The 24,620-nt window shown below is 40.7% G+C and overlaps 5 protein-coding genes across 5 annotated transcripts; 3 read left to right on the forward strand and 2 right to left on the reverse strand.

Annotated features, from left to right (window-relative positions):
* Nucleotides 1–1,547: 1,547 nt before the first annotated feature.
* LOC119660845 lies at nt 1,548–3,890 on the forward strand. Its single transcript, XM_038069743.1, has 2 exons — nt 1,548–2,856; nt 3,088–3,890. The coding sequence occupies exons 1-2, from the start codon at nt 1,548–1,550 to the stop codon at nt 3,888–3,890; spliced, it is 2,112 nt and encodes a 703-aa protein (XP_037925671.1).
* A 328-nt stretch (nt 3,891–4,218) lies between these two features.
* Nucleotides 4,219–5,490, forward strand: LOC119660846. Its single transcript, XM_038069744.1, has one exon. It carries the CDS (start codon nt 4,219–4,221, stop codon nt 5,488–5,490), a length of 1,272 nt encoding a protein of 423 aa, XP_037925672.1.
* Nucleotides 5,491–6,682: 1,192 nt separating this feature from the next.
* LOC119660847 lies at nt 6,683–14,824 on the forward strand. Its single transcript, XM_038069745.1, has 7 exons — nt 6,683–6,707; nt 6,767–6,823; nt 6,892–7,088; nt 7,137–7,328; nt 7,384–7,608; nt 7,675–7,890; nt 14,777–14,824. Exons 1-7 carry the CDS (start codon nt 6,683–6,685, stop codon nt 14,822–14,824), a joined length of 960 nt encoding a protein of 319 aa, XP_037925673.1.
* A 1,169-nt stretch (nt 14,825–15,993) lies between these two features.
* LOC119660848 (sentrin-specific protease 1-like) lies at nt 15,994–16,416 on the reverse strand. Its single transcript, XM_038069746.1, has one exon. The coding sequence runs from the start codon at nt 16,414–16,416 to the stop codon at nt 15,994–15,996; it is 423 nt and encodes a 140-aa protein (XP_037925674.1).
* Nucleotides 16,417–20,352: 3,936 nt separating this feature from the next.
* Nucleotides 20,353–22,621, reverse strand: LOC119660824. Its single transcript, XM_038069683.1, has 4 exons — nt 21,994–22,621; nt 21,107–21,210; nt 21,007–21,045; nt 20,353–20,929 (listed from the first exon to the last, which is right to left on the reverse strand). The coding sequence occupies exons 1-4, from the start codon at nt 22,077–22,079 to the stop codon at nt 20,838–20,840; spliced, it is 321 nt and encodes a 106-aa protein (XP_037925611.1). The 5' UTR covers nt 22,080–22,621; the 3' UTR covers nt 20,353–20,837.
* Nucleotides 22,622–24,620: the final 1,999 nt, after the last annotated feature.

Consider the following 24,620-nt stretch of genomic DNA (forward strand, 5'->3'; position numbering starts at 1 on the left):
ATATTAGTTCGAAAGTGTTCTTCTAGACAACATAAGAACACTTGTTTATTACTATTTATTTTGTTGTTTGTAGCAAATCGACACCTGTTGCTGTGTACACAAATGCGAAGTGATGAAACGGAAGAGAACCATGTCGAGGCCAAATACACCATTTGGTAGGTAATATGCTGATCCAACAACGGAAAAGGACCTCGCTAAGTCCAAATAAGCCATTTATACAGCATGTGATGTAACGACGGAAGAGGTTAAATGCGCAAGCAGATTTGTTTTCATTGGGCTGGCTCCAAAAATGCGGCTGCTGGAGAAAACTTGGCCAAATCGCAATAAATGTTCTTTTATATCTGAGTGAAATTATGCGGTGTTTCAAACGATTAATTAATTGAAATAATAAAAACTTGTTGTTTCTTTTTCGTTGGTGTGGATATTTATTCTTGCAAATACCGATATCTAGAGAACCACTTGCACCCTTCTTGTTAGCACTGACGAAGGGAACCACTTGCACCCTTCTTGTTAGCACTGACGAAGGGAACAAGTGGTTCCTGAAATATCGGTATTTGCAAGAATAAATATCCACACCAACGAAAAAGAAACAACAAGTTTTTATTATTTCAGTTCTTTTATAGCCAAATTTGTCTAAAAGTTGTGGGGAAACCAAAAGCTGGGTGCTTTCGGTATAAAAAGTTTCCTGATTTTCTTGTGTTGTGAGGCTACTTATTAGAAAGTGATACTTATATACTATGATGTCGTGGGTGTACAGTAAATTCACACGAAAATGAATAGGAATGAGCGTGATTTTCAATGAAATCATACCTACCTTCAAGGTTTTTAAGCTATATTTTTAACAAAAGAATTTATTAAGTTGTTTGTTTAATTAAAATTGAATAATAAAATACAATCAAATGGCAGTCAACGAACTGAAATTCAATTTGACGAGAAACTAAGTGAGATATTGAAAAATTTTTGTTCAAATCTCCCGCTTCTCATCTCATCTCTGCGTTAGCGCTGACTGTTTGTGTAAATTTACAGCGGTTCTCTATCAAGATCTCCGCTTGACGTTTATTATCATCTTTCACGCGCAATTCGCTTTTTTTCTGTTTTCACGTTCTCGTTTCGTTTTTTCGTTTCTTTTTCTCATCCTGCTTTGTGCGGGCAATAAAATTAATCAACTAACACTAATCTTTGTGTTTTGTTTGTCATATCATCTCGTTCTCACCCAACCGCGAGTTTGGTTGAATGTTGAAAGAAGTCCGGTCCTAGTATTTTCAAAGAACGCATTTTTCGAACATTGTATTTGAAGCGTTTCTCGAACATTTTTTGGTCCGTCGAGCCGGATTCGGGCTTCTTTAAGCTTTCATTTTGTAAGAAACTGTGTTGAGTGTAGTTTCTGCCTTCAACTTCGAGTTATTGCCGAGTGCTCCGAACTAGTTATTGTGAAGTGCGATTTTAGACTCAGTGGTGCGATCCTGTAAGTGCGCGTATTACAATACGAAGAACATTTCACATTCTCAGTTTTACGAACTTTTAAATCGTCTTCTCATCTGTTAAATATGGCTATTACAAAGCTAATTATAGCCCAACAGATTAATTTGGAATACGTGGAGCAGATAACCACAGAAGTGAACAGCGGTGCTATCGCTCAGCTTACCAACTTCGAGGCTGAATCTAAATTGGTCATAGTTACTGATGCCTGGGAGAAAATATCTCGCGATCATAAGATCATGACTTCGAAGGCCGAACTGCCTCTAGAAATTCCTTACTTTAAGGACAAATGGTTCTTAAAAGCCAAGGTGCAGTTCGTCAAAGCGGAATCCGCTCTCAAGGCACGCATAAACGAGCTGGAGCCTCGTTCTCATCCCTCAGCAGCCTTCAAAGCCTCTTTTCAAGAGTCGGTACAGCAGCGTGCACCCTTACCGACAATCAAGCCACCAGAATTCTCTGCCAATATCATCGATTGGCCGTCGTTCAAATCGCTATTTTTGTCGGTCGTCGAGAAACAGGGTGTCACCGAGGTTGACAAAATGCACTACCTCACAACCAGTATTCAAGGAAATGCTGCATCTCTCATCGCCAACATTCCCATTACTAATGAGGCGTTCAACTCGGCCTGGACAGCTTTGCAGAATAGATATGAGAACAAGCGGCTTCTCATTTCTGCACAGTTGAATCGACTATTTACGCTTCGAAGGATGGCGTCCAGGACCTCGAAGGAACTAAACACTGTCATCAACACAGTGACCGAGGTGCTCAATTCACTTAGGGCGCTAGGATCGCCAGTTCAACATTGGGATCAGCTGCTGGTACATCTCATAACTCATCGACTGGATCTGCAAACCCGTGAGGACTGGGAGCTCACACTGGGATCATCAACAAAGTATCCAGCATTAGAGCGACTCACTAATTTTCTAATGTGCCGCGCACGCGCACTAGAAACCATGGAAGGTAGACTGATTCAGAAAGGCAAAGATAAGACTCAGCCTGGAAGAATCAATACTGGGAAACAACAATCTCCCAAAGCATCTCATGTGCATGTGGCGCGATCATCTCATTCGAACTCTGCTCAGTTTGTGAAGTTTAAGCCAACATCTAACTCATCTATTTCATCAGCGAATTATCAGTCGAGCTGCAATCTTTCTCAGCCAGATGTTGACAACCAATCGCCGAAACCCGAGGTCAAATCAACGCTATCGTTTAAGTCGAACTACTGTTCTTGTTGCGGAGGAAATCATTTTGTAGTAGGATGTCCGAATTTCCAGACATTAGACGCAAATCAACGGTTTCATCTGGCAACATCTCGTGCCCTCTGCATTAACTGTCTGGGTACGCATCAAGTGAAAGATTGCCGCAGTACAAGACGCTGTAAGATTTGTAGCGCGCCACATCATTCAATGCTGCACCACTCCCGCTTCTTCAGCAAGCCGTCTCATCAGAACACTCAACCCGGCTTAGCTAATCCAACAACGTCCAGCAGCCAGGAAAAGGCAACACAAGATTGACCTTGGTGGAGTTTTCATCAGTCAGTTCAAACTGACAGCTCATATCTCCAGGATTTAGCGTCATCATCTTACATCTCAGCATCTTTCAACTCAGTGCGAAAGTCTCATCAACACCTCAAATCGGAAATCATATCTCGTCCAACGGTTTTGCTGGCAACTGCTCAAGCTCTCATCTTAACATCGTCACGGAATTCTCACCCAGTAAGACTTCTCATCGATCCAGGATCGGAGATCACCCTCATTTCTCAGGAACTCTTCCGCACTCTCAACCTCGCTGTCTCGAATGTCTACATTCCAATTGTTGGAGTAGGTAGTGTCTCATCTGGAGAAACAGAAGGAGCTGTCAACTTTACATTGTTATCAAGATTCTCAACTCAACAGGCAGAGTTCAACGCACACATTCTCCCGAATCTCACCGTTAACTTGCCGTCAGTCGAAATATTCGCAAAGAATTGGCCTCATCTTCATAATCTGGAACTAGCTGACCCTGATTTTCTCTCACCTGGAAAGATTGCTATTATCATCGGTGCAGACTCCTACGGCAAAATCTTAAGATCTGGAGTTAAATCCAGTTCACCAAATGAGCCTACGGCTTTTAACACCATGTTTGGATGGACAATTCTTGGTCCAGTCGATGGCTCATCATCCAGTGCACCTTCCCATACTGGTTTCATAATCTCAAATGAGCAGCTACATGACAACATCTCCAAATTCTGGGAAATTGAGGATGTCTCGTCTCATCGGGAGGATTCGCTCAGCGTCGAAGAAGCAGAATGTGAAGCACATTTGCAGAGCACACATACTCGCGACACTGCAGGTCGGTATGTGGTGCGTCTTCAAATCGAATGCTCCACAACTCGGACAAACGAAGCATATCGCAGAAAAATCGCTCAATAGGCTCATCAAACGCATTTCTCACCAGCCTGAGTTTTTTAAGTTGTACTCAGATTTTCTAAAAGAGTACGAATCGCTGGGTCACATGAAAAAAGTCTCAGAAGATAAGTCATCACCTACTGAGAGCTTTTACCTTCCTCACCACGGCGTATTGCGTGAAGATAGTCTCACCACGAAGCTGAGGGTCGTATTCAACGGGTCCTGTAAATCAAGCACAGGAATTTCACTCAACGATACGTTGCAGACCGGTCCGAAACTTCAAGCAGACATTTTCGATGTACTGCTGTATGTAAGGCAGTACAAATTCATCTTTACAACGGACATTACCAAAATGTTCCGTCAAATAGATGTTCATCCAGATGACTGGAAGTTCCAGAGAATACTTCGGACGGATCATCAATCAAGCACCAGCGAGCCTGCACTGTACGATCTTACAACCGTTACTTATGGTACAAAGCCAGCACCATACTTAGCATGTCGCGTTCTTAAACAACTTCTCAGCGACGAGGGCCACAAGTTCCCGTTAGCAATCGAACCTTTTGAAAAGGGTAGCTACGTCGACGACATCACTGGAGGTGCTGATACTCTCTCACGTCTCAATGAAATCGCGTCTCAGGTTGAAGCGCTCTGTCTCACCGGGTGTTTTCCAGTAGCGAAGTGGAAAAGCAATCATCCATCGTTCTGTAAAGTCAACTCATCAAGTCTAAGCAGCAATACATCTCACCAGTTCGATGAGTTTACGTGTAAAATTCTCGGAATGTCCTGGAAATGTTCTCCGGACATTTTGACTTTTACAGGCCATATATTTCAAACTTCGGCCATCACGAAACGCATCATACTGTCAGAAACAGCTCAGTTGTTTGATCCTCTTGGATTAATCTCATCAGTCATTGTTCGAGCCAAAATTCTGATGCAGGACTTATGGCTAGAAAAGATTCGATGGGATGACCCACTAACTACTCAGATAACTCATCGTTGGAAGACGTTCAGGAGTGAATTGGTTGATCTTGCAAACCTCAAAATTCCACGCTGGCTCAATCTCACATCTGACCTCTCACATGTCGAGATACACGGATTTTCAGACGCATCACAAACTCCAATGGCTGCAGCAGTATACATCAGAGTTTCTCATCCAAATCAGCAATCAAAAGTAACTCTTGTTTGTGCAAAAACTCGAGTTGCTCCTCTCAAACGTCTCACAATTCCTCGATTAGAATTATCTGCCGCATTACTCCTCGCGAAGCTCATCTCACGCACACGAAAGGCTCTCAACTTGATCAACGTGCCAGTTACTTTGTGGACAGATTCATCGGTCACCCTCGCATGGATTAACAGTGATCCCACCCGTTGGAAGGAATTTGTCAAGAATCGAGTACGTGACATTCATGAAATCTCACCGTCAGCAGTGTGGAAATTCATCTCCACCAAGCAGAATCCAGCTGATTGCGCATCACGGGGTTTAAACCCCTCTCAACTCATGAAGCACTCTCTATGGTGGTCAGGTCCAGATTGGCTAACCAAACCTTCTCACCAGTGGCCTTCATTCTTACCACTTGATGTCTCTCATGAAGACATGGAAATGCGATCGTCGGCAGCACAGTAGATCTACTATAGGCGGTACCCTTACAAAAATGACCCAACTTGCAAATGTGCTTGCAGAAGCTTATCTGTACACATCAGAGACCCTAAACAAGGAAAAGGCATAATCTTCGTCAAATCGTATTGGTAAGAGAGAGATCGGTGAGCTTTTGCTATTCTGCTACTACGACGTGCTCACCCATATAGCAAAAAGTTGTTTCACGTATTCACTTATACATAAGCAAAAACTTGCCAATCTCACCAATACATTGGCAAGTCCGGGCGGTATGTCAAACACAGCTGATCGGATTTTCGGTACATCTCGCTCATGCTCAAGGGCAAAACAATTTGAAATCGTGTGTACTCGCACTGATTTCCCTGATTTCTATCGAGATCTCCACTTGACGTTTATTATCATCTTTCACGCGCAATACGCTTTTTTTCTGTTTTCACGTTCTCGTTTCGTTTTTTCGTTTCTTTTTCTCATCGTGCTTTGTGCGGGCAATAAAATTAATCAATTAACACTAATCTTTGTGTTTTGTTTTGATATCAACTCGTTCTCACCCAACCGTGAATTTGGTTGAATGTTCAAAGAAGTCCGGTCCCAGTATTTTCAAAGAACGCATTTTTCGAACATTGTATTTGAAGCGTTTCTCGAACAGTTTTCAATATTCTGAAAGCTAACCGAGGCGTCGAAACATTTTATTTTCGTTTAATTTTTTTTCCGTGCGAGTCCGTCATTAAATCGCGGGCCTACGGAAAACGTAATTAAATTTGTATTTCGAATATGAGTTAGTTCGAAAACTTGGACTTTCGATATTTCGAAAAGAGTGGGAGGATATCGAAATTTTTTACTTTTTAGTTTAGTCTTATTTTGGGCCATTGTACCAGATCCATCATCAAATCGCGGGGCCACGGAAACTATAATCTCCCCGTATTGCGTATCGGACTTGTCTATTGCTTCATAGAACTCCGTGGACTGAACTTCATTTCAGAACTCTCCCACTCCGCACGCACGCAGTCAGTTCGCTGTTGTGTTTAGGCCTTTAGTTTGGTCCGACGAATGTCCCCTCGTGGATCGCGAAGACACTTAAAAAGCTCTAGAGAAACGAATAGGTTAGTATGTTTTGATCCGTTATTTTGGTGTAGTGTAACGGTTCGGCAAGGCGAGTTTCAATTATTTCTAAAATCTGTGTGTTGGGGCGGTTGGGTAAAAAATGTTAACGCAAAATTTAGATCAAGGTAGAGAATGGAGCAAAGATCCCGTCTATCATTACTTACTGGTTTGATTTCATTTATAGTGACATCCGGTGAAACACAACTAAAGTCCTTCGGCAGTTTCCTCGATAACTGTGATAGTAGGCTAATATCGCTTCTGAACGGCTTAACGGTCACGCAGAAAATTTCCATTCAAATTTGGATAAAGTACAAATTGAAAGTTCCGTAGAGATTCCAGCAATAACCATATCTTACACACCGCCCAGTGAATGCATTTCAATATTTCGATTAGCTGATTCAGATAATAAAACACTCAACAAAGTTCTGGCAACATTCTCACAATTGTGCGATGAGGGAATAAAACTTATGCTTATGCTTATGCTATGCTATCTTAAGCCGAAATGCGTCAGTTTAAACCAATTTTTTAATTTCCTACGTGATTTCCTGTAAAAGCCCCACTCAGCAATCATTACCGAAGAGTCCTTAAATGGAATGGGCGATTTGTTGGAGTTACTTTATTCGGCCCAGTACTTGTCGCAAAGATGCATAACTGTTGCAAGTACGATTCTCCAACAGTTGGGGGTTCTGTTTACCTACCGTGCAATAGATAATAGACTGGACTTACAGCTGGCAATGCAATTTCAGGTAGGTGTCCAATTGCAAGTCGTTAGAGGAATTTAATAGTTTATTATTCCCACAGGAAGTTTTTAATCGGCTTAGTGAAACCATCCTGCAATTGATTGTTTTCGATGAAATTTTGGTAGGTTCGAGGCTCCAAAATTTCTGGCAAACATACAAGAAGGCAATCTACTCAATAAGTCGAAATAAGGATCGATTCAACCACCCGTACACCGAATATGCAATCAGTGGGCTTACGAATGTTCTCAAGTCTCTGGAAATGTTATTTGCGGCAAGTCTTTTTCAGGTTAGTACTTTACCAATGATTTAGAAGCTGAAATTTGAAAGTAACTAATAAAATGCCTCTTGGCAGACATTCCTGGATAGCATATTCAAAATAAAAGAGCAAATCTCGACGAAGGCGTTACCAGAAATATCAGGACATTCCCAAGACTATATTCGTGTTAATTTAACGTCAATTGTGGAGGACTCTTTCATTATTACAACCACTTTGAATTTTTTACACAGGTCATATGAGAAGTTGCGTTTGTTAATCATTCTGGTGAATCTGCACCTTTCGATTTCTAAGGTTTTGTGTAAAACAAAACCTTATTAAAATCGATTCAATGTCTGTCTGTCTGTCACACGCATGTTTCTCCAAAACGGCTAAACCGATCCGAACGAAGTTTGGTGGACAGATGGGAACTATGAAATCCCACGCATACAGCGAGTGGCATAAATTTAGGTGGAGTTTAAAGGGGGGCTCCCCATACATGCAAAAGGAGGATTCAAAAATTTTTTTTTACCGGATATAGTTGCGTAGGGTATCAAATGACAGGCCTCGATTTGTGCTTTCCGAAACTGACATTAGTTTTGGCGTAAATTGCAAAGTGCGTGAGTAAGGAGTCAAAATGTACGAAGTGAGACAGGACTCATTTTCGGAAACTACCCAACCTAAAAATCCGTAAAAAATCAGGGTAGTGCGCCTAGATGAAAGCCTTAAAGTATGTCCCATTCCGATATCTGCTCAAATAAATTTACTAATAGTATATTACTACTTTTTAGAAATTTACTGAAAAAGCCCCCTTAAATTCATCCTAGGACTTCCGAATTTCGTACCAGCATAGGGGACAATATTTCGTATATATGTGCTAAATTTTATGGAAATCAGGCAATTAACGCCAAAGTTATAGCAGTTCAAACTTAGCAATTTCGCAGGAGTTTACTGCTTCCAAAGCCATGCAAATCAGATGTTGACGTCATAATTACCCGGAATTGACATTCGCGTGGAATATTAAAGTCACATTTATGAAGAATTTATTTATCTGCAGCCCTTTTTAAGGTTTTTTGTAAAACGCTTATGTTAAATCTATTCTTCGAGAGATGTCCCATTCCGGTATCTGTTCAAAAAATTTACTAATAGTATATTATCAACTTTTAGAAATAGACTAAAAAACTCCCCTTAAGTTCATCCTAAGTGTACCAAATTGCACCGACATAGAGGACAGCCTTGTGCATACACATGCCAGGTTTCATGGAAATCCAACTATTAGTGGGAAAGTTATAGCAATTCAAATTTATCAAATAAGATGCTGACGTCATAACGAGAATAATTGAAATTCGAGTGAAATATTAAAATTCCATTCAAGAAGAATCTAATTCTCCGTAGCCTCCTTTTTATATTTGATGTTGGTTAAATTGCTTTCATTCGCTAATAATATTAACCTCAGGGCGTGAAGCGTATGAGGTTGACTATTATCAACAGAGGGCTTTCCATCAAGTGATTTATTTAAATCGCTTTCTAGAAAATAGAAGGCAATGGAGTTTTTAGCTATATTACACGGAGCTGTCGTGCACTCGTCGCTCCTCACATCTTTTTCTTAAGCCTTCAGTTCACAAGCGGGGTCGGCTCGTGGTGATCGGTTTCATCATTTTATTTTATCAAATGCCTGATCAGGATGTAATCGCGAGACCTTTAAATCTCCATCCAGCGTATCAAGCCACCATTGTTTGGGCCGGCTTTTTGGTTGCTTACCATTGCTTTCGATGTTCTGATCAATACTGGTTGTTGAATTCTCGTTAGCGTGAATTACGTGACCACACCATCGAAAACGCCTCTCTCGCTGTTTTTCCACGATCGATGCAAACCCATATCGATCGCGGATATTCTCATTTCAGACGTAATCAAAACGTGTCACGCCACCAGTGCAATGCAACATTTTCGTCCCCATTACCGAAAGACGCCGTTCATTGTCCTTTATAGTCAACACTCAAACTATAGAGAGCGGCAGACGGACGACTTTGCAGTAAATTTTAGATTTGGGACGTGCACTGATACGTCGATCACAAAGAACACCAGTTGGGGAATGCCACTTCATCCAGGTTGCATTAATGCATGAAACAATTTCATTACGCAGTTCTCCATTGGCTGATAGCGTTGACTCGAGATTTTTAAATCGCTGAGTTTTGGCAATGGCAGTAACCTGCCTTTCGAGATACTTAAATCGCTCAATTCTGGCAATGGCAGTAACCTGCCAAGAACTGAACGATTTCAATATCTCGGGTCAATGCTATAAGCCAATGGAGAACTACGTTATGCTCCTCACATAGGGAAACACAAAACCTTTTATACCTGAAGCGTCAAGCTTCCGGTTTCCCGACTGGTTGTGATCTTCGTTTAGGTAATATTTTTCTATATTTGAATGTCATACGCCTACCCGAAGTATTGTATCACGTTCATCTCGAGAGCAGGCAGATTTAGACTTAACGCTTCAGAGCACTAACGACAAGTATGCTTTATTTATTTGGTGTAGATTTAGTGATCGTAGAGTTCCACTTTAATTTTTCTAACGCCAGATGTTGAGGTAATTGATCTCGAGAAATGTGTGAAAACTTAGGTGGGCAAAAACGTATTATGCGTGCATGTGTTAACAGTTTTGCGTGATGAGCATGACTCCTCGGAAAAATAAAAACTGCTTGAATTCGTTCTGAGTTTGAATGAACAATTCAGTTCTGAAGTTAGTTTTTTTCCGCAATCCCCCTGGACGATCGTGATCAGAATTAAGTATAGTTGCTCGGATACTTTTCTTATCTTTGTATCCGGTTCATACAATGGAGTCCCGATAATTGGTAGTCCCGCATAATTCTTGCAAATTTACCAGTCCCCAGAGTTAATTTTCCCTACTTTATACTCCCGATAATTTGCAGTCAATTGGGTTCAAAGGGTAGTATAGGTCCCAGGGCGCAAGCTCTTTCTTAACGACAGCTACGGACGCAGAAGGATGAAGGCGAGTCTCCGACGCCTAAAAACGGGACAAACTATACCGACTGGTCCCCTAGGTTGGGGGCTGGGTAGGGCTGACAACCCTAGATGGAAAACCGAATATACGGAGCCACAAAAGGAGCCTCGGACAGGCTGGATTCTAAAACGACGAACTCGTTAACGACAACGGAATAACGATCTGAGAATTTTTTTACAGAACGTGCGTTTCCCATACAGAGATGCCAAGCAAATAGTCGGTACCTTATCCCAATATAGGGCTGATGTAACAACGTTGCTGGAGATGCGTTGGACAGGCACCGGTTTCCTCGAGAAGCGCCACTACACCATATATTATAGTGGCCATCCAGTAAGCCATGTATTCGGAGTAATTTTCTTGGTCAGCCAAAAAATGAAACCTGCTGTTATCGGTTTTGAAAACATGCGAACGGCTATGCACTCTGCGCTTGCGAGGCAAATTTGGAAATATAAGCATCATTAACATTCACGCCCCTACAGGGCAGACTGCAGAGTGGGAGGAACATACCTTCTATTCTGCAATCTGAAGTTTAACCTCTGCTCAATCATTACGCCTGAGTACTTAAGCGCATGCTTGGAATGAATTGTTTGCGTTCCAACTTTGATCTTCATGAAAGTGCACTTTCTGCACTTGGCAATAAGTACTACTTCCGTCTTATGTTCTGCGAGCTGTAGACCAGCATTCTCTAACCAGGATTTAATCTCATAGACTACTTCATGCATGCTCTGTGTCCTTTGATGTTACTAGTGATAATATACACGAAATATTGAATGCATAAAAATCTGATCGCTATTTATGTCACAGGACATCATCAGTATCTAACGCCGTAATTTTTACTCTTGTGTAATGTGCTTGTGTACTTTTAGATTTATTCTAATTTATATTTCAAATATTTCTCGTTGATTCTGAAGTATAGCGGGCTGCCGCTGGTGCCAGGGTTGCAGCTGCGGCCAGCAGTCTGCCGGCTGTTCCCAAGCCGACGGAAACTTGGTCGGTAGTGGTGAGGAGCCGAAATAAGGAGGCTTCTCCGAAAGAGGTGGCCCAAGTGGTCATGAGGGAGGTGACTCCTGCGTTAGGAGTGCGGGTTCACACTGTGAACCCGTTGAAATCTGGGGGAGTGGCCCTTAGGGTGCTCTCCGAGAAGGAACGGAAGAAGGTGGTGGAGAACCCCAAGTTCTCGGAGCACGGCCTGGAGGTGGCTGTGACCCAGAAACAGGGGCCTAGGGTGATAGTGTACGATGTGCACTGCTGCATTAGCGCTGATGAGCTCTTGCAGTAAATTCATGAGAATCATCTCGCGGAGGTGATGTCTGCGGAACGATTCCGCAAGGAAGTTAAGATTATTAGCCGTCCGATTCGCGCGGGTCCGGAGGCAGTTAGTAATGTCGTGCTGGAGGGTACTCCAGCCGTCATAGATAGGTTAACCGCTGCTGAGCGTGTTTATGTAAAATGGTTTAGCTATCGGGCTAGATCGATATGCTGCCAGCTTGTTTCCGTTGCCTTGGGTTCGACCATAGGGTCGCAGACTGCAAGGCGAAGGACCATGTGTGCGCTCGTTGCTCACAGAGCGGCCATATGGCCTCCTCCTGCAGTAATGACGTGCACTGTAGGAACTGTGCGTTCCGGGGTCTTCCGGCCGAGCATATGCTCCGGTCGATGACGTGCCCCATATACGCTGCACGGGTGGCTAGAGCCAATGCACGTCACTGAGCGCCATGTCGCTCAAACTGCTGCAGCTGAACTGCGCCAGAGCGGCTGCCGTGATGTATGATCTCGGCCAGCATATGCGCGAGAATAGCATTAGCGTGGCTATGTTGCAGGAACCCTGGGGAGTCAATGACTGCGTCAGAGGCTTACCTGGCGACATGCGGGTGTTCACTGCTAGGGGGTCGGCCAAGGCGGCCGTTGTCGTTAATGATACGCGTCTAGATTGCGTCTGTGTTGAGAGTCTCACTAATGAGTGGGGCGTATGTGTCTCAATCACGGGGCCTTTAGGACGGTGGTATTGTTTGAGTATGTACTGTCCGCCTACAGACGACCTGGAGCTGTATATAGCGTACCTGGATGAGGTGGTTCCACGTATTAGTGGAATGCCATTCATCCTGGGAATAGACGGGGATGCGGTCTCCCCTATGTCGCACAGCAAGATTGCCTTGCGCACATCTTGCCACAGTGCTATACGTAGGGGGGAAGTATTGTCCGAAGTGTTGCTCAAGCACGATTTGTTTTGTCTGAATGTCCCGTCAAGAGTTTCTACATTTGAAAGCTCCAGGGGCGTCAGTGATATAGATTTTACTTGTGTAAACTTTGCAGCAAAGGCGTTTGTCCAGTCTTGGAGATTGTTGGATAGATGCAATGTTAGTGATCACACTCCTATTGAGGTCGTGCTGGTCAATAGGGATGCGAACGTGAGTGTTGCTCCCCCCCTTATACCGGCGCGTTGGAATACGCGTGGGTGTAATTGGGGTGAATATGTTGCTCGGACGGAGGAGTTAACTGGCCGCTCACCCCTCTCTGAGTTTGTCCGTGTGTCTGTGGATGATAAGGTTGCATTGTTGAATGAGTGGTTGTGTTGCGTAAAAGACGACATGCTTACGAAGCCCGCACGGTGGGCTCGGAAGCATGTCACGTGGTGGACGAATGCTCTCCGTACTAAGCGGAGGGAGGTCCATCGTGTGAGGAAGAAATTCCAAAAGGCGCGTCGTCAAAGTGATGTTGATTCTGTTGTCGATGTAGACCAGCTTAGGCTCGTCTATAGGCGAGGTGTCCCGTCATATAAGGAGTTGTTGAGATAGTCGGAAGAAGACAACTGGAGGCGATTCGTCGGTGAGCACTGTGATGACCCTTGGGGTAGGGTCTACCGGATTTGCAGAGAGAAGCGAAGTCACGACATAGCTGGCATCAAGGTGAACGGAGAACCGATGCTGACTTGGCGTGACAGTGTTTGTGCTCTGCTAGGTGAACTATTTCTGAGATCCGAGCCTTCGGAGTCTCCGAACGGTTGCGCTCAAGGTGGGGAATAAATTCCTCCCCTGAGGAATTGTGAGATCGAGGAGAGCATGGCGAGGCTCAGGTCTCGGAAGTCACCTGGCTGGGATGGGATGGCAGACGAGATATGCAAAGCCATTTGGCAGGCCATCCCTTCTCATGTTCAGTGTTTGTTTGATTGTTGCTATCGGGAGGGCTATTTCCTTGCATTCTGGAAGACTGCCAGGGTGGTTTTGCTCCTGAAGTCGCCAGAGAAGGATAAGAGTAGTTCTCGGTCGTACAGGGCGATATCTCTGCTCCCGGCCCTTGGAAAGTTCCTGGAGACGATTATGGTGCAGCGACTCGGGGTGAAATCATCCCATCTGACGTCTGACAGGCAGTATGGCTTCCGTACTGGTAGGTCCATCGACGACGCCTTGATGCATGTTAAAAACTTTGTTGTCTGTTGTCCTCCCAAGCACGTCCTTGAATTAACTGAACAAGAGTCTCAACTGAAGTGATAATGGAATACCTTATAATGAACTAACTTCCCGGAACTAAAGTGACTTGAACGGAACCTGCCTGAAACTGAACCGGACTAAAGTAACTAACCGGTCTCGACTTTAACGGAACTAGCTGCCTTGTGAACTGAACTGAAGGAAACTTATAAGACTGAGATGAGATCTATGTTTATAGTGTTGCAGACAAAGGATGCAAAATGCTGATAATGGATTTTGCATATTCTGTAATTTAATATTTTGTATATATGATGATCTTCTTTTGATCCAGTTTGTTTATATTATGTCGATCGAATGAATTCATCTATTGTTTGAAATAGTGATGACTCATCATATTTGAGATATGAATTGAATATTGGAATACATAAGGCGATGAGCCGTATGGTATTGATCGGATTGATGTTTACATTAGTTGGGGGATGTTTACATATGAACTTATATTAATGTTTACATTATAGATTACTTGTTATGATATGGGCTGATGTCATTATCTGGACTATTGGTGAAGGTGACCTTGGGGTTAGGTGCAAGTGTACTAGGCGTACTTATATTAATGGGTGTAAGGTCCTGTGTAACTCCTCCTACCTTAAGTTTCTTGTTGTCCTCAATTTTTATTTTACTTAGTTCTATTTCAGGTTCTATTTGTTTATTATTTATGAATTTTATTTTTATATTATTTCTTTTGTAAAAGCGAATTGCAATATATGATATGATTATTATAATTGATCCGAATCAATAACATTCTTTTTTTTATTGTTACATTTTATTTCATTTATTTCTTTTATATCGTTGATTTTAATTTTTCAAAATTTAGAGAATTTTTTAATTTCGTTACTGTATAGTTTGCCAAGGCTTTGTATTTTACATTGTGTATATCTGGTAATATAATGCTCATTTAATTGGTAAGTTTTTTCATTACAATTTTGTATAATTTTTCTGTTAATATTTGTTATGTATAATAATCCTTTTTCTATTTCTATTAAATTTGGTTCATTGTTAGCTAGAATTATGCAATTTGATTTATTGCATTTTAGTTTATTTTTTAATTGTTTTACAAGTTTTTGTGTTTCGTAATATTCTCCATGGTATAATGTTACATCGTTTATTCTTATGTTTAAGGTTTCATTATTTTTATTAAGTATTTGTTTTACATAGTAAGATAGTATTGGTTGAGTAAGTATAGGGATATTAATTACAAATATAATTATGTTTTCTTTAGCAAATACGTTAATAGTTATGTCTTTAAGTTCATCAAAGGAAATTTTTTGATCTGAAATTTCATCTTTCGTTAAAATAGAATGCGACATTAGTTCTGTTCGCGCTGAATTAATGTTGTCTATTATTTTTTCAATTTCGTCTTTTATTGAGTCGAGGTTTTGATTAAGTTGTATGTTTATTAGTAATTTGTTTATTTGAGTTATTGGCGTTTTCGGAGAGTTGTTCTAATATTTGATTTGTTTGATTAATATTGAGTGTTATAAATAAAGTATTTTGAAATACGTTATTGATTTTAATTTGTTTATTCATGTTTTCTATTATCGCCTGGTTATTAGAATCGATTATTTTAAGGTGCTCTGTTATTTGAGGAGAAATTTTTAATGAAATGATCTGTAATTATGGAAGAAGTGTGCCTTGGAATATTTCAAATATTATTCTTTTTCTAAGAATGGGGATGTCCTCCAGTGTGAAATTTATTGATTTATTTTTGGCTATGGTTTTAGCAAATGTGCATGTGAAAATTCCGCAATCATTACTGTTAGTTTGGTTTGGAATATTTTTCTTGTTTATTATAATAAAATCGGAAATGTCTAAGGGTTTATTTAGTTTATCCAATGATTCTTTTTCTAGATATTCGCAGAATCATTTTCGTGTATTATTATCTGTTTCTCCTAATGAGTCATATATTTTTTAGATTCGGTTATTTAGATCTATGGTAGCTAAAGTCCAATGGTTATTGTTTTTGTGTACAGGGATTATTATAAGGTTGTTTGTGAATATATCAATTTTTCTTGTCCATCTCTTAACTGTGTTGTATCCCAAAGTTTTTAACATTGGTACGAAGAAGAAATTCATTATATGGATTTTTGGTAAATTAGGTTTGTTTGTGTTATCTTCCGCTATTAGGTTTAGATAGAAATTTATTATTTGATCATTTAGCCAATTGTTGTTTGTTAGGGTATTGATGTCCTTTTTAGTTATATTTAAGTTAAATGTGGTTGTTATGATTGAATTATCTGTGTTTGTTTTTAGAGTATATTCGATTATTTGTTCCTGTTCTGTTGTTACGTTTGTATTATATTTTTCTGTTACTGATATTTGTGTTTCTATCATCTATTCATCGGCTTTAAAGGCGCCTATGATAGCATAGCCCAGGTAAAACTGTATACGGCCATGAGAGAATTCGGTATCCCGACGAAATTAATAAGACTGACTAGGCTGACCCTGACCAATGTGCGGCGCCAGATAAAAGCAGCAGGATCACTTTGTAGACCATTCGACATCAACAACGGTCTACGACAAGGGGATGCCCTATCATGCGTCCCCTTTAACCTGGCCCTCGAGAAAGTGATCCGTGATGCTGATGTAAATGCAAGAGGTACGATCCTCTTTAAGTCCACCCAACTACTGGCCTATGCTGACGATATCGACATCATGGGAAGAACCACTCGAGACGTACAAACTGCCTTCGTCCAGATCGAGCCGGCGGGAAGCGAACCGAGATCTTGGGCTGCACAGCAATGAAGGCAAGACAAAATATATGGTGGCAATGTCAGCATCGAAAACCAACCAACCAACAACATCAAACTGCACTGGTCAAACGGGAAAAATAAGGATAGGAGAATACAACGTTTAGACCGTTGACAATTTCTCCTATCTAGGGTCGAAAATCACAACCGATAACAGCTACGATGAGGAAACCCGCGCACGGTTGTTGTCAGCCAACAGAGCCTATTTCAGCTTACAAAAACTGTTCCGTTCGAAACATCTCACCATAGGGTCAAAGCTCTTACTGTACAAGACAATGATCTTGCCAGTCCTCATGTATTCCTCGGAGACTTGGGTTCTTAGCAAGAAGAATTGCGAACTCTTGGTCGCGTTCGAGAGAAGAATCCTCCGAAGAATTTTTGGCCCCCTACATGAGAATAGACGGATTCGGTAGCCTACATAACGACGAAATCTATAAGCGATACCATGACCGTCAGGTTGTGGATAAAATCCGGCTCAATAGGTTACGGTGGGCGGGTCACTTAATCCGTATGGATGAGGATGATCCAGCCCGGAAAGTCTATAAGGGCAATATCTATGGTAGAAAAAGAATACGAGACAGACTCTGCCTAAAATAGAGCGATGGCGTAAGTCAGGACGCCAGACAGCTTTTAGGGATATCGAATTGGTGGACCTCGGCGCAAAACCGGGATGTCTGGAGTTCCTTATTAAGGCAGGCCTAGACCGGATACTGGCTGTTGCGCCGTTGATGATGATGATAATGATATTTGTGTTTTATTGAACTTTTTCGTTCTTTTTATTCTGCTTGGCTAAATTTTATTTATTTGTTTGCGAAGATATTACCATTTTTGTCAAGAGTAAGTTTTACTTTTCTGAACTTTAGTTTTTCTTTATGTCTTTCACTTTCGTAGTTATTTATGTATATTTCTCCATTTTCATTTTCTGGTCTAAGGTCTCTAGCTTTGTTATGATATTTTATTCATTTTAGTTTTTTATCGGTTATTATTATACGTAATTTAGATTTTTCAATATTTCCATATTGAACATTCAAGGGTTTTGCTTCAATTGTGGAATGTATTATATTGTTATAATATTTTACTGACTTTAGTACTTGTTCACTAATGTTTAAGGATGGTTTTGTTTTAATTAAAGTCCTGATATGTTCCAGAAAGGTACTATAACATCTATTCATGTCGGAATTTCCTGAATGTGATTTAGGGGAAGTAAAATGTATTTCGATGTTTTCAGATTTCAGGTATTCTTTAATGTTTATCATATTGAATTCATTGTCTGCAATTATTCTGAGGGGTTTACCTAAATTTGCGTTTCTTTCGCGTAATGATTGGATAAAGGTTATGGCATTTTGATCGGTAGTTTCTTTTACGTATAAGTGTTTGGGAAATTTATGTATGGTGGTAAAGAATAGTCAATTTTTGTGTATTATTTCGTTAATATCTGTTGGGGTTTCGGAAACTAGAAATTCTGGTTTTACTGGTTGTCAGTCGTATTTTATTTGGTTACATATGTCACAATTATTTATATATTTGATTATTGGTCTGAGTATCCCATTGTAGTAGAATTTGTTTTTGATTTCGTCGTAGTTTTCTGTTATTTCACGGTGATTTGTGTTTTCGTGTATTTCTGTAATTTTGTCGTGACATTGTTCTTCGTTGATTAAGTCAATTGCAAGTTCGGTACATTTGATAAATTTTAGGTCGTTGTTATTGGAATAAAGATTTGTTATAATTTGTTGAACTACGTTTCATTCATGATCGTATAATTTGCAATATATACCTATATGTGCTTTTTCAGGTATGTATTTTCTCAATATAAACATTAAACAACATTAAATTGTTTTTGTTAATTATGTCAGATTGGTCTATGTATATTTTTCGTTTTTTATGTATGAATTTTATTTCTGTTTGTTTGTTTTCTCTACTATTATTATTTGAGTTTTATATAGATTTACTATTCCGTCTTTTATAGGGATATGGTCATATTCGTCTTCTGTTCCAGAATGGTTGCTATATCGGATCTCTAATCTATATTTATTTTCTCAATCGAACTATTTTTTGTTAATACGTTTGTTTCGAATTTGTCGGCGTTTATAATTTGATATGCCATTCAACAAAATCAGAAATTCGCGTCCAGTTGCTACTAGTAAAATTAAAATTGAAGGAAGTCTTAATAACGAAGAAATTAATGCTATAAATGATCTAGATCAGATATAATGACATTTTCTATTCAGACGGCAATCAGCTCAGTTAAACTTCCACATTACAGCACAAGATAATTACAAAACATCAGCTCGGCTACCACAGGCGCAGAACGAGGAAATCAACAAATAGGTGGAAGAGATGCTCCAGAGAGGGATTATAACACCAAGTAAATCTCCCTGTAATTTACCTCTTTGACTAGTTCCTATCATATTCTGGTGAAGCCAAGAGGTGGAGAGTTGTTGCTGATTTCCGCAAATCAAATGCAGTCACAGTAAAGGATGCTTTCCCGCTTCCGAAGAGAGAGGAAATACTAGCTCAACTGGGAAATAGTTTGGAATTGAACATTGATAAGTGGAGGTTTCTTTGCCGGGTAAGTATACCTGGGACATAAATGTACGGTGGAAGGTGCACTACCCGATCCAGCTAGAACTGCCTATGTTCTGTGTTCGCAAAAATGGCGACGCCTAAAAATAAACCTTTGAGGAAGGAGGAATTATTTGTCAGGACTGAAGATTGTCAGGAGTCATTTCGAAACATTAAAAAAGCAATTTGCTCACCTCCATTGCTGTTATATCCGGATTTTACCAAATGTTTCTCTCTGACAACGCACTCGAGTAACGACGCTAGGTGTCGTGCTTTCCCAGACAAACTCTGGCGAAAAAGACGTGTGGCATTCGCTATTCGAATCTTGACAAAAACTGGCAACTGCTGGCAATAGTGTGGGGAACCAAAAATCTTAGAGCATAACTTCTCGGACGGCCTTTCAAGGTTTACACCGAACTAAGCTGTCTGAGTACGATTATGAGATTGAATATAAAAAGGGCAGTCAACGTAGATGCTCTCAACAGAATGCCTCATCTCGAAAGCAAAAGGGATATCCTTGCCGTATTAACCAAAAGCCAAGCCAGAAACAATAACCCTGACAGGAAAACAGAGGAATCCCAAGAAAAAGTGGCAAGCAGCAATGTAAATGTCAAAAACCCATCTCCTCACCGATCGCAACGAAATCCGACATACTACAAAATTTTCATGATTCACACCTGGACGGCCATCAGGGCGCGACAAAGACGTACATGCGAATACGCAATTAGTCCCACTGGAAGAGTATGATGGGCGACATTGAGAACTACATAAAAATTGGCTGTTTGTAAAGTCGGTTTACGGACGATAGTTTTACGTGATAACCCCTCATAAAGAAACATTTTTGAAAAATTGCATACTTTTATAAATTAAATTGAATTATTATCACTGAATTATTTCCCGAGTTATCACAATCTCGGCAGATGCCGGATTTTACCTAATACTAGCACTAAGTGCCAAGCATTTAGGCTCGGACGATCCTACCTACTTAAAAACTAAAGGGGCGCTGTTGGTGGTGACCGGTGGTAGGTTAATGGGAAAATCCTTCCCTTCTTCACTGATTTATTATTATTTTGTATAATACAAAGAAGGAGTTCATTGAAAATTACAATTTTTTCAATTAATTAACATTTATTTACAGTCGTTAATTCAAATATGTTTTTACTTACATTATACAGATTAATTACAAGTAACAATGTGCTATTAAAAATTGATTTACAACTTATAGACATGTGTCATATTTATGATCTTCCAATTTGCGTTATTCTGTTAAGGATAGGCCGATGATAGGAAAAGGATGAAATCAAGGGGAATGTTTCAAGTGTAATGTGTCTTGAAAAAGTCAAATCGATGGTTGCTCCTCGAAGCGTTGTTGACTTATTAACTGTTGATACGCATTCGAGGTGTACGTATCGTTCATGTACTTGAGGAATGCATCATCATTTTTCACGCTTGTGTTGAAATCGCCGCAAAGGAGGACACTTTTTCATGCGTGCAGCCAATGCTAATCGATTTATAAGACGTCATCACGTCAAAAACTGTTTGAAATGTCAGAAAAATTAACATTCGAGAGAAACAAAGATGCGTATGCATCTTAGCGACACCTCAACCTTACCTTTCAAGAAGGTCAACATGAATATCGGGGGGCCATTACCTGTAACATATTTTGGAAATAGATATAATTTGACTTGTCAAGATGACCTGCGTAGCTATACCAGACATTGAAGTCGAAACAACGGCAAAATATTTATATTTGCTCGATGCCAAATCCCAAATCCCAAAAATCTTGGTGACCGACAATGGTAGTTTGTGTATAATGCTGAGAGTAAAAAAGTTACATGTCGCTCCGTACAACCCGCAGACGAATGGGTCACTAAAGCACAAGCCCTCAGCGGAATATCTATGGTCTTTTGTGGATCTCAATGGTCTGAATTAGGATTAATGGTTATTGTAGCAATGCATATCCACAACTGCACAGTGCACACATCGATGAAACAAGTCCCATTTACGTCTCTTTTCGGATATATCTTTAGACTTCCAACGAATCTAAAAATGACTTCGACGACTACGCCTATTGGCCAGAGAATTCTTATGAAAAAGTTTTCCCCAATTTGAATGGGCCCTTACGAGGTAATCTCAATAAGAAGCCCTTTAACTACAGAGATCCAAATTAAAAACAGGAAGCAAAAGGTTTCCAACAACCGGTTAAAACCTTTCTTTGATTACTCCTATTCCGAGAACCAATCACGTGCTTTAATTCCAGAATAGTCAGCATTTTATTAATATGAAGAACGAAGAGCCAATTAGTAAGCTGCTTAGCCCATCAATCATGTGCGATCATACCGATGAAAGCAACGCCCGTGATTTTCGAAACTAACCAAAAAGTTTGGTTTTGTCGGGATAATTGCACTTTCCTAACAAGATTTTCCAGAATGGATTTGACGACCGGAATATGTCTAATCGAGCAATAGAAAAAGAAGGTAGGAAAATTATGCCACTTAACAACCGAAAGGAAATATCATCCTCCTTGCAATTTAAATTGTCATCAATGACATAGGAAACTAAAACGCTAACCAATAATTTGAAGTCGAATAACAAGCACCTGCTCCATCTGGTACAAGCGGAACGTCGACCCAAACCAGCTACCAATGCGATAGGGAGATTTGCAAACTGGGAATTTGTCTCCATGGACAACGAAGACGCAGCTCAGCAGCTCTTAATACTACAGCTTAAGGAATCGCAAGCATTTAACTTACTCCATCAGCAAACCACGGTTATGGCAACTAAGATTCAGAACACCACACAGTCGCTACAGAACTTGACCGCTGGAACGGAAACTGTTAAGCGACATCTACTATCTATAAAAATCGGGTTTTAGTAATCTTGCAACCCAAACAAACCGGGAAATCCAAGTTCTTTATGTCGGGTAAAGGCTCACGAATAACTGACATTTATAAACTTGAAACTAATGGAAGTAGAGAGCAGATATTAGCATACTGGACGACCTCTTCCAGGGAAAATTGTACCCTTTCATAGTCGACACTGCCGACATAACTAAGGAAGATTGTGGAATTTATGAACATGTTATTTGGGAAAAATAGCTACGTTCTGCAGCAATTAATAGACATCTCGGTTTTGCCAGGCAACCAGAATTTTCTCAAAAATTGCCCTTTCAACGGACTAGAGCTAGCACTTTAAATTTCTTTAAGTCCAGCTAATCGAAATCTTAATTTAACTGACTTTCAAACATCGGGTAACAAAATTAAGGCCTTGTTTCCTATCAAAGTAGGAAACCACCAATACATTCGATCAACCATAGTGGACATCGGAAGGATCTAAGCTGACGAATTCCGACAATTGGCCGAGCACGATCAGGTCATGGCTACACACAGCTACTCCATCTATACTGTGACGACTATGTTGGTAGTCGGTGCTGTGTTGTTGTTGAGTTAGTTCGTTTTTCGAAGGACCAGAAAAGCAGCCTTACCAAGCCGAGTAAACATTCAACTGGGCACTCTAACGCCATCGCACGTGACCGACGTCCCAAAACCACCACCAGTAATGAATCCGGTCAATGCCTCGGTACCTGACAACAAAGTAGTAAACCAATGGCCCTTAATTTAGGAGAGAAGTTAATGATTACAGATATCACATATTGTACAGGTTAATTAATGTTGATTGTCTCCATCTAGACTAGGTAAAGATTTCCTGAGTATCGTCCTTTCAAAGCGTTGGGGTGCTTCTGCTACGTTCGGTGACATAGTACCCCATGCTGGGAAACCATAGGTCAGGATTGAACGAATAAGAGTTTTGGTGCAAGGAAACAGGGCCCAGGATGAGAGGAGGTTTTTTAAGGTAGCTGAGGTCTTGGAGGCATTGGCAAGAGTAGATCTGACGTGAGGGTTGGATTTAAGTTTGGTGTTGAGGGAGATTCCCAGGTATGTAATGTTTGGTTTCAGCTTGAGCGTGTGGCTGGCAATGCGTAAATGCGGATTATTGTTTTCTGGCACTGTGCGCCAGTGGAACTTCTCGTTGTTGTTTATAAAGTAAATAACCTCAGACTTAAGAGAATTTAACGGTGAAGGCCCACCGGTTGATATAAGCGATTATATATAGATTATATAGCTATTAGTTAGGAGTTTGAGAGAGACAGGCTAGCGAGAGCTTGAGACCGCTCGCATATAGGATGGTGTCCTGACGCGGAGGACCATTGTCGTTAGGGGAAAAGGACGGGTGAGTGGCTACCTGAGTTGCCGTTGGCATGGGGGATAAGTTTACGGGAGGGAGGGGAATATCGTGGAGGAAAATGTTAAAAAGTTGGGGTCTAGGAAAGTCGATGGAGCGTCACCTTCGGGCGAATTTAATATCGATATGATGTACATATAAACAAACAATTCAAATAATAATTATTAACTAGAAAGTATTGCCTAACATTTTTAAGGTTGTGTAAAACAAAACCTTATTAAAATCGATTCAATGTCTGTCCGTCTGTCTATCTGTCACACGCATTTTTCTCAAAAACGGCTAAACCGATCTGAACGAAATTTGGCGGACAGGTGGGAACTATGAAATCCCACGCATACAGCGAGTGGCATAAATTTAGGTGGAGTTTAAAGGGGGGCTCCCCATGCATGCAAAAGGGGGATTCAAAAATTTTTTTCACCGGATATAGTTGTGTGGGGTATCAAATGAAAGGTCTGGATTTGTACTTTCCGAAACTGACATTAGTTTTGGCATAAATTGCAAAGTGTGTGAGTAAGAAGTCAAAATGTACGCACTTGAAGTGAGACAGGACTCATTTTCGGAAACTACCCAACCTAAAAATCCGAAAAAAATCAGGGTAGTGCGCCTAGATGAAATCTAGGCCTCAAACTATGTCCCATTCCGATATCTGCTCAAATAAACTTACTAATAGTATATTACTACTTTTTAGAAATTTACTGAAAAACCCCCCTTAGATTTGTGGCGCGGCAGGATCTGCAGCATTCGAAATTTATTTCGGATGTTGCGGATGCGGACGGGTAGATGGCGCTGAACTCCGAAACTCTCCACTCACTCGTTTTCTGAACGCACCAGGGGAGTGGAGAACCAGCGGTAAAAAAATGCCGTTGGTTGGGACAGTAAGGACCGCATGGAAATAAGTCGGTCTCTTCTGTATCCAACCGCGGCGCGAGACACACGTAACGTCACATCGCTCGTGACTGAATAAAGTTTTAGCGTTTTCCTCTT

The sequence above is a fragment of the Hermetia illucens genome, chromosome 7 (assembly GCF_905115235.1).
Source record: "Hermetia illucens chromosome 7, iHerIll2.2.curated.20191125, whole genome shotgun sequence".
Taxonomy (NCBI): Eukaryota; Metazoa; Arthropoda; class Insecta; order Diptera; family Stratiomyidae; genus Hermetia; species Hermetia illucens.

Excerpts from the sequence above, each read along its gene's own strand:
- LOC119660845 (XM_038069743.1), top strand. The coding sequence starts at position 1,548 with ATGGCTATTACAAAGCTAATTATAGCCCAACAGATTAATTTGGAATAC. Across the intron at positions 2,857-3,087 it reads TTGCCGCAGTACAAGACGCT|TGCGAAAGTCTCATCAACAC; the intron begins GTAAGATTTGTA and ends CTTTCAACTCAG.
- LOC119660846 (XM_038069744.1), top strand. The coding sequence starts at position 4,219 with ATGTTCCGTCAAATAGATGTTCATCCAGATGACTGGAAGTTCCAGAGA.
- LOC119660847 (XM_038069745.1), top strand. The coding sequence starts at position 6,683 with ATGTTAACGCAAAATTTAGATCAAG. Across the intron at positions 6,708-6,766 it reads AACGCAAAATTTAGATCAAG|TGACATCCGGTGAAACACAA; the intron begins GTAGAGAATGGA and ends TTTCATTTATAG. Across the intron at positions 7,609-7,674 it reads TTGCGGCAAGTCTTTTTCAG|ACATTCCTGGATAGCATATT; the intron begins GTTAGTACTTTA and ends GCCTCTTGGCAG.
- LOC119660848 (XM_038069746.1), bottom strand. The coding sequence starts at position 16,416 with ATGATAGAAACACAAATATCAGTAACAGAAAAATATAATACAAACGTA.
- LOC119660824 (XM_038069683.1), bottom strand. The coding sequence starts at position 22,079 with ATGGAGACAAATTCCCAGTTTGCAAATCTCCCTATCGCATTGGTAGCT. Across the intron at positions 21,211-21,993 it reads GCTTGTACCAGATGGAGCAG|CATTATACACAAACTACCAT; the intron begins GTGCTTGTTATT and ends TTTTACTCTCAG. Across the intron at positions 21,046-21,106 it reads TGTTTCGACTTCAATGTCTG|GTAATGGCCCCCCGATATTC; the intron begins GTATAGCTACGC and ends AATATGTTACAG.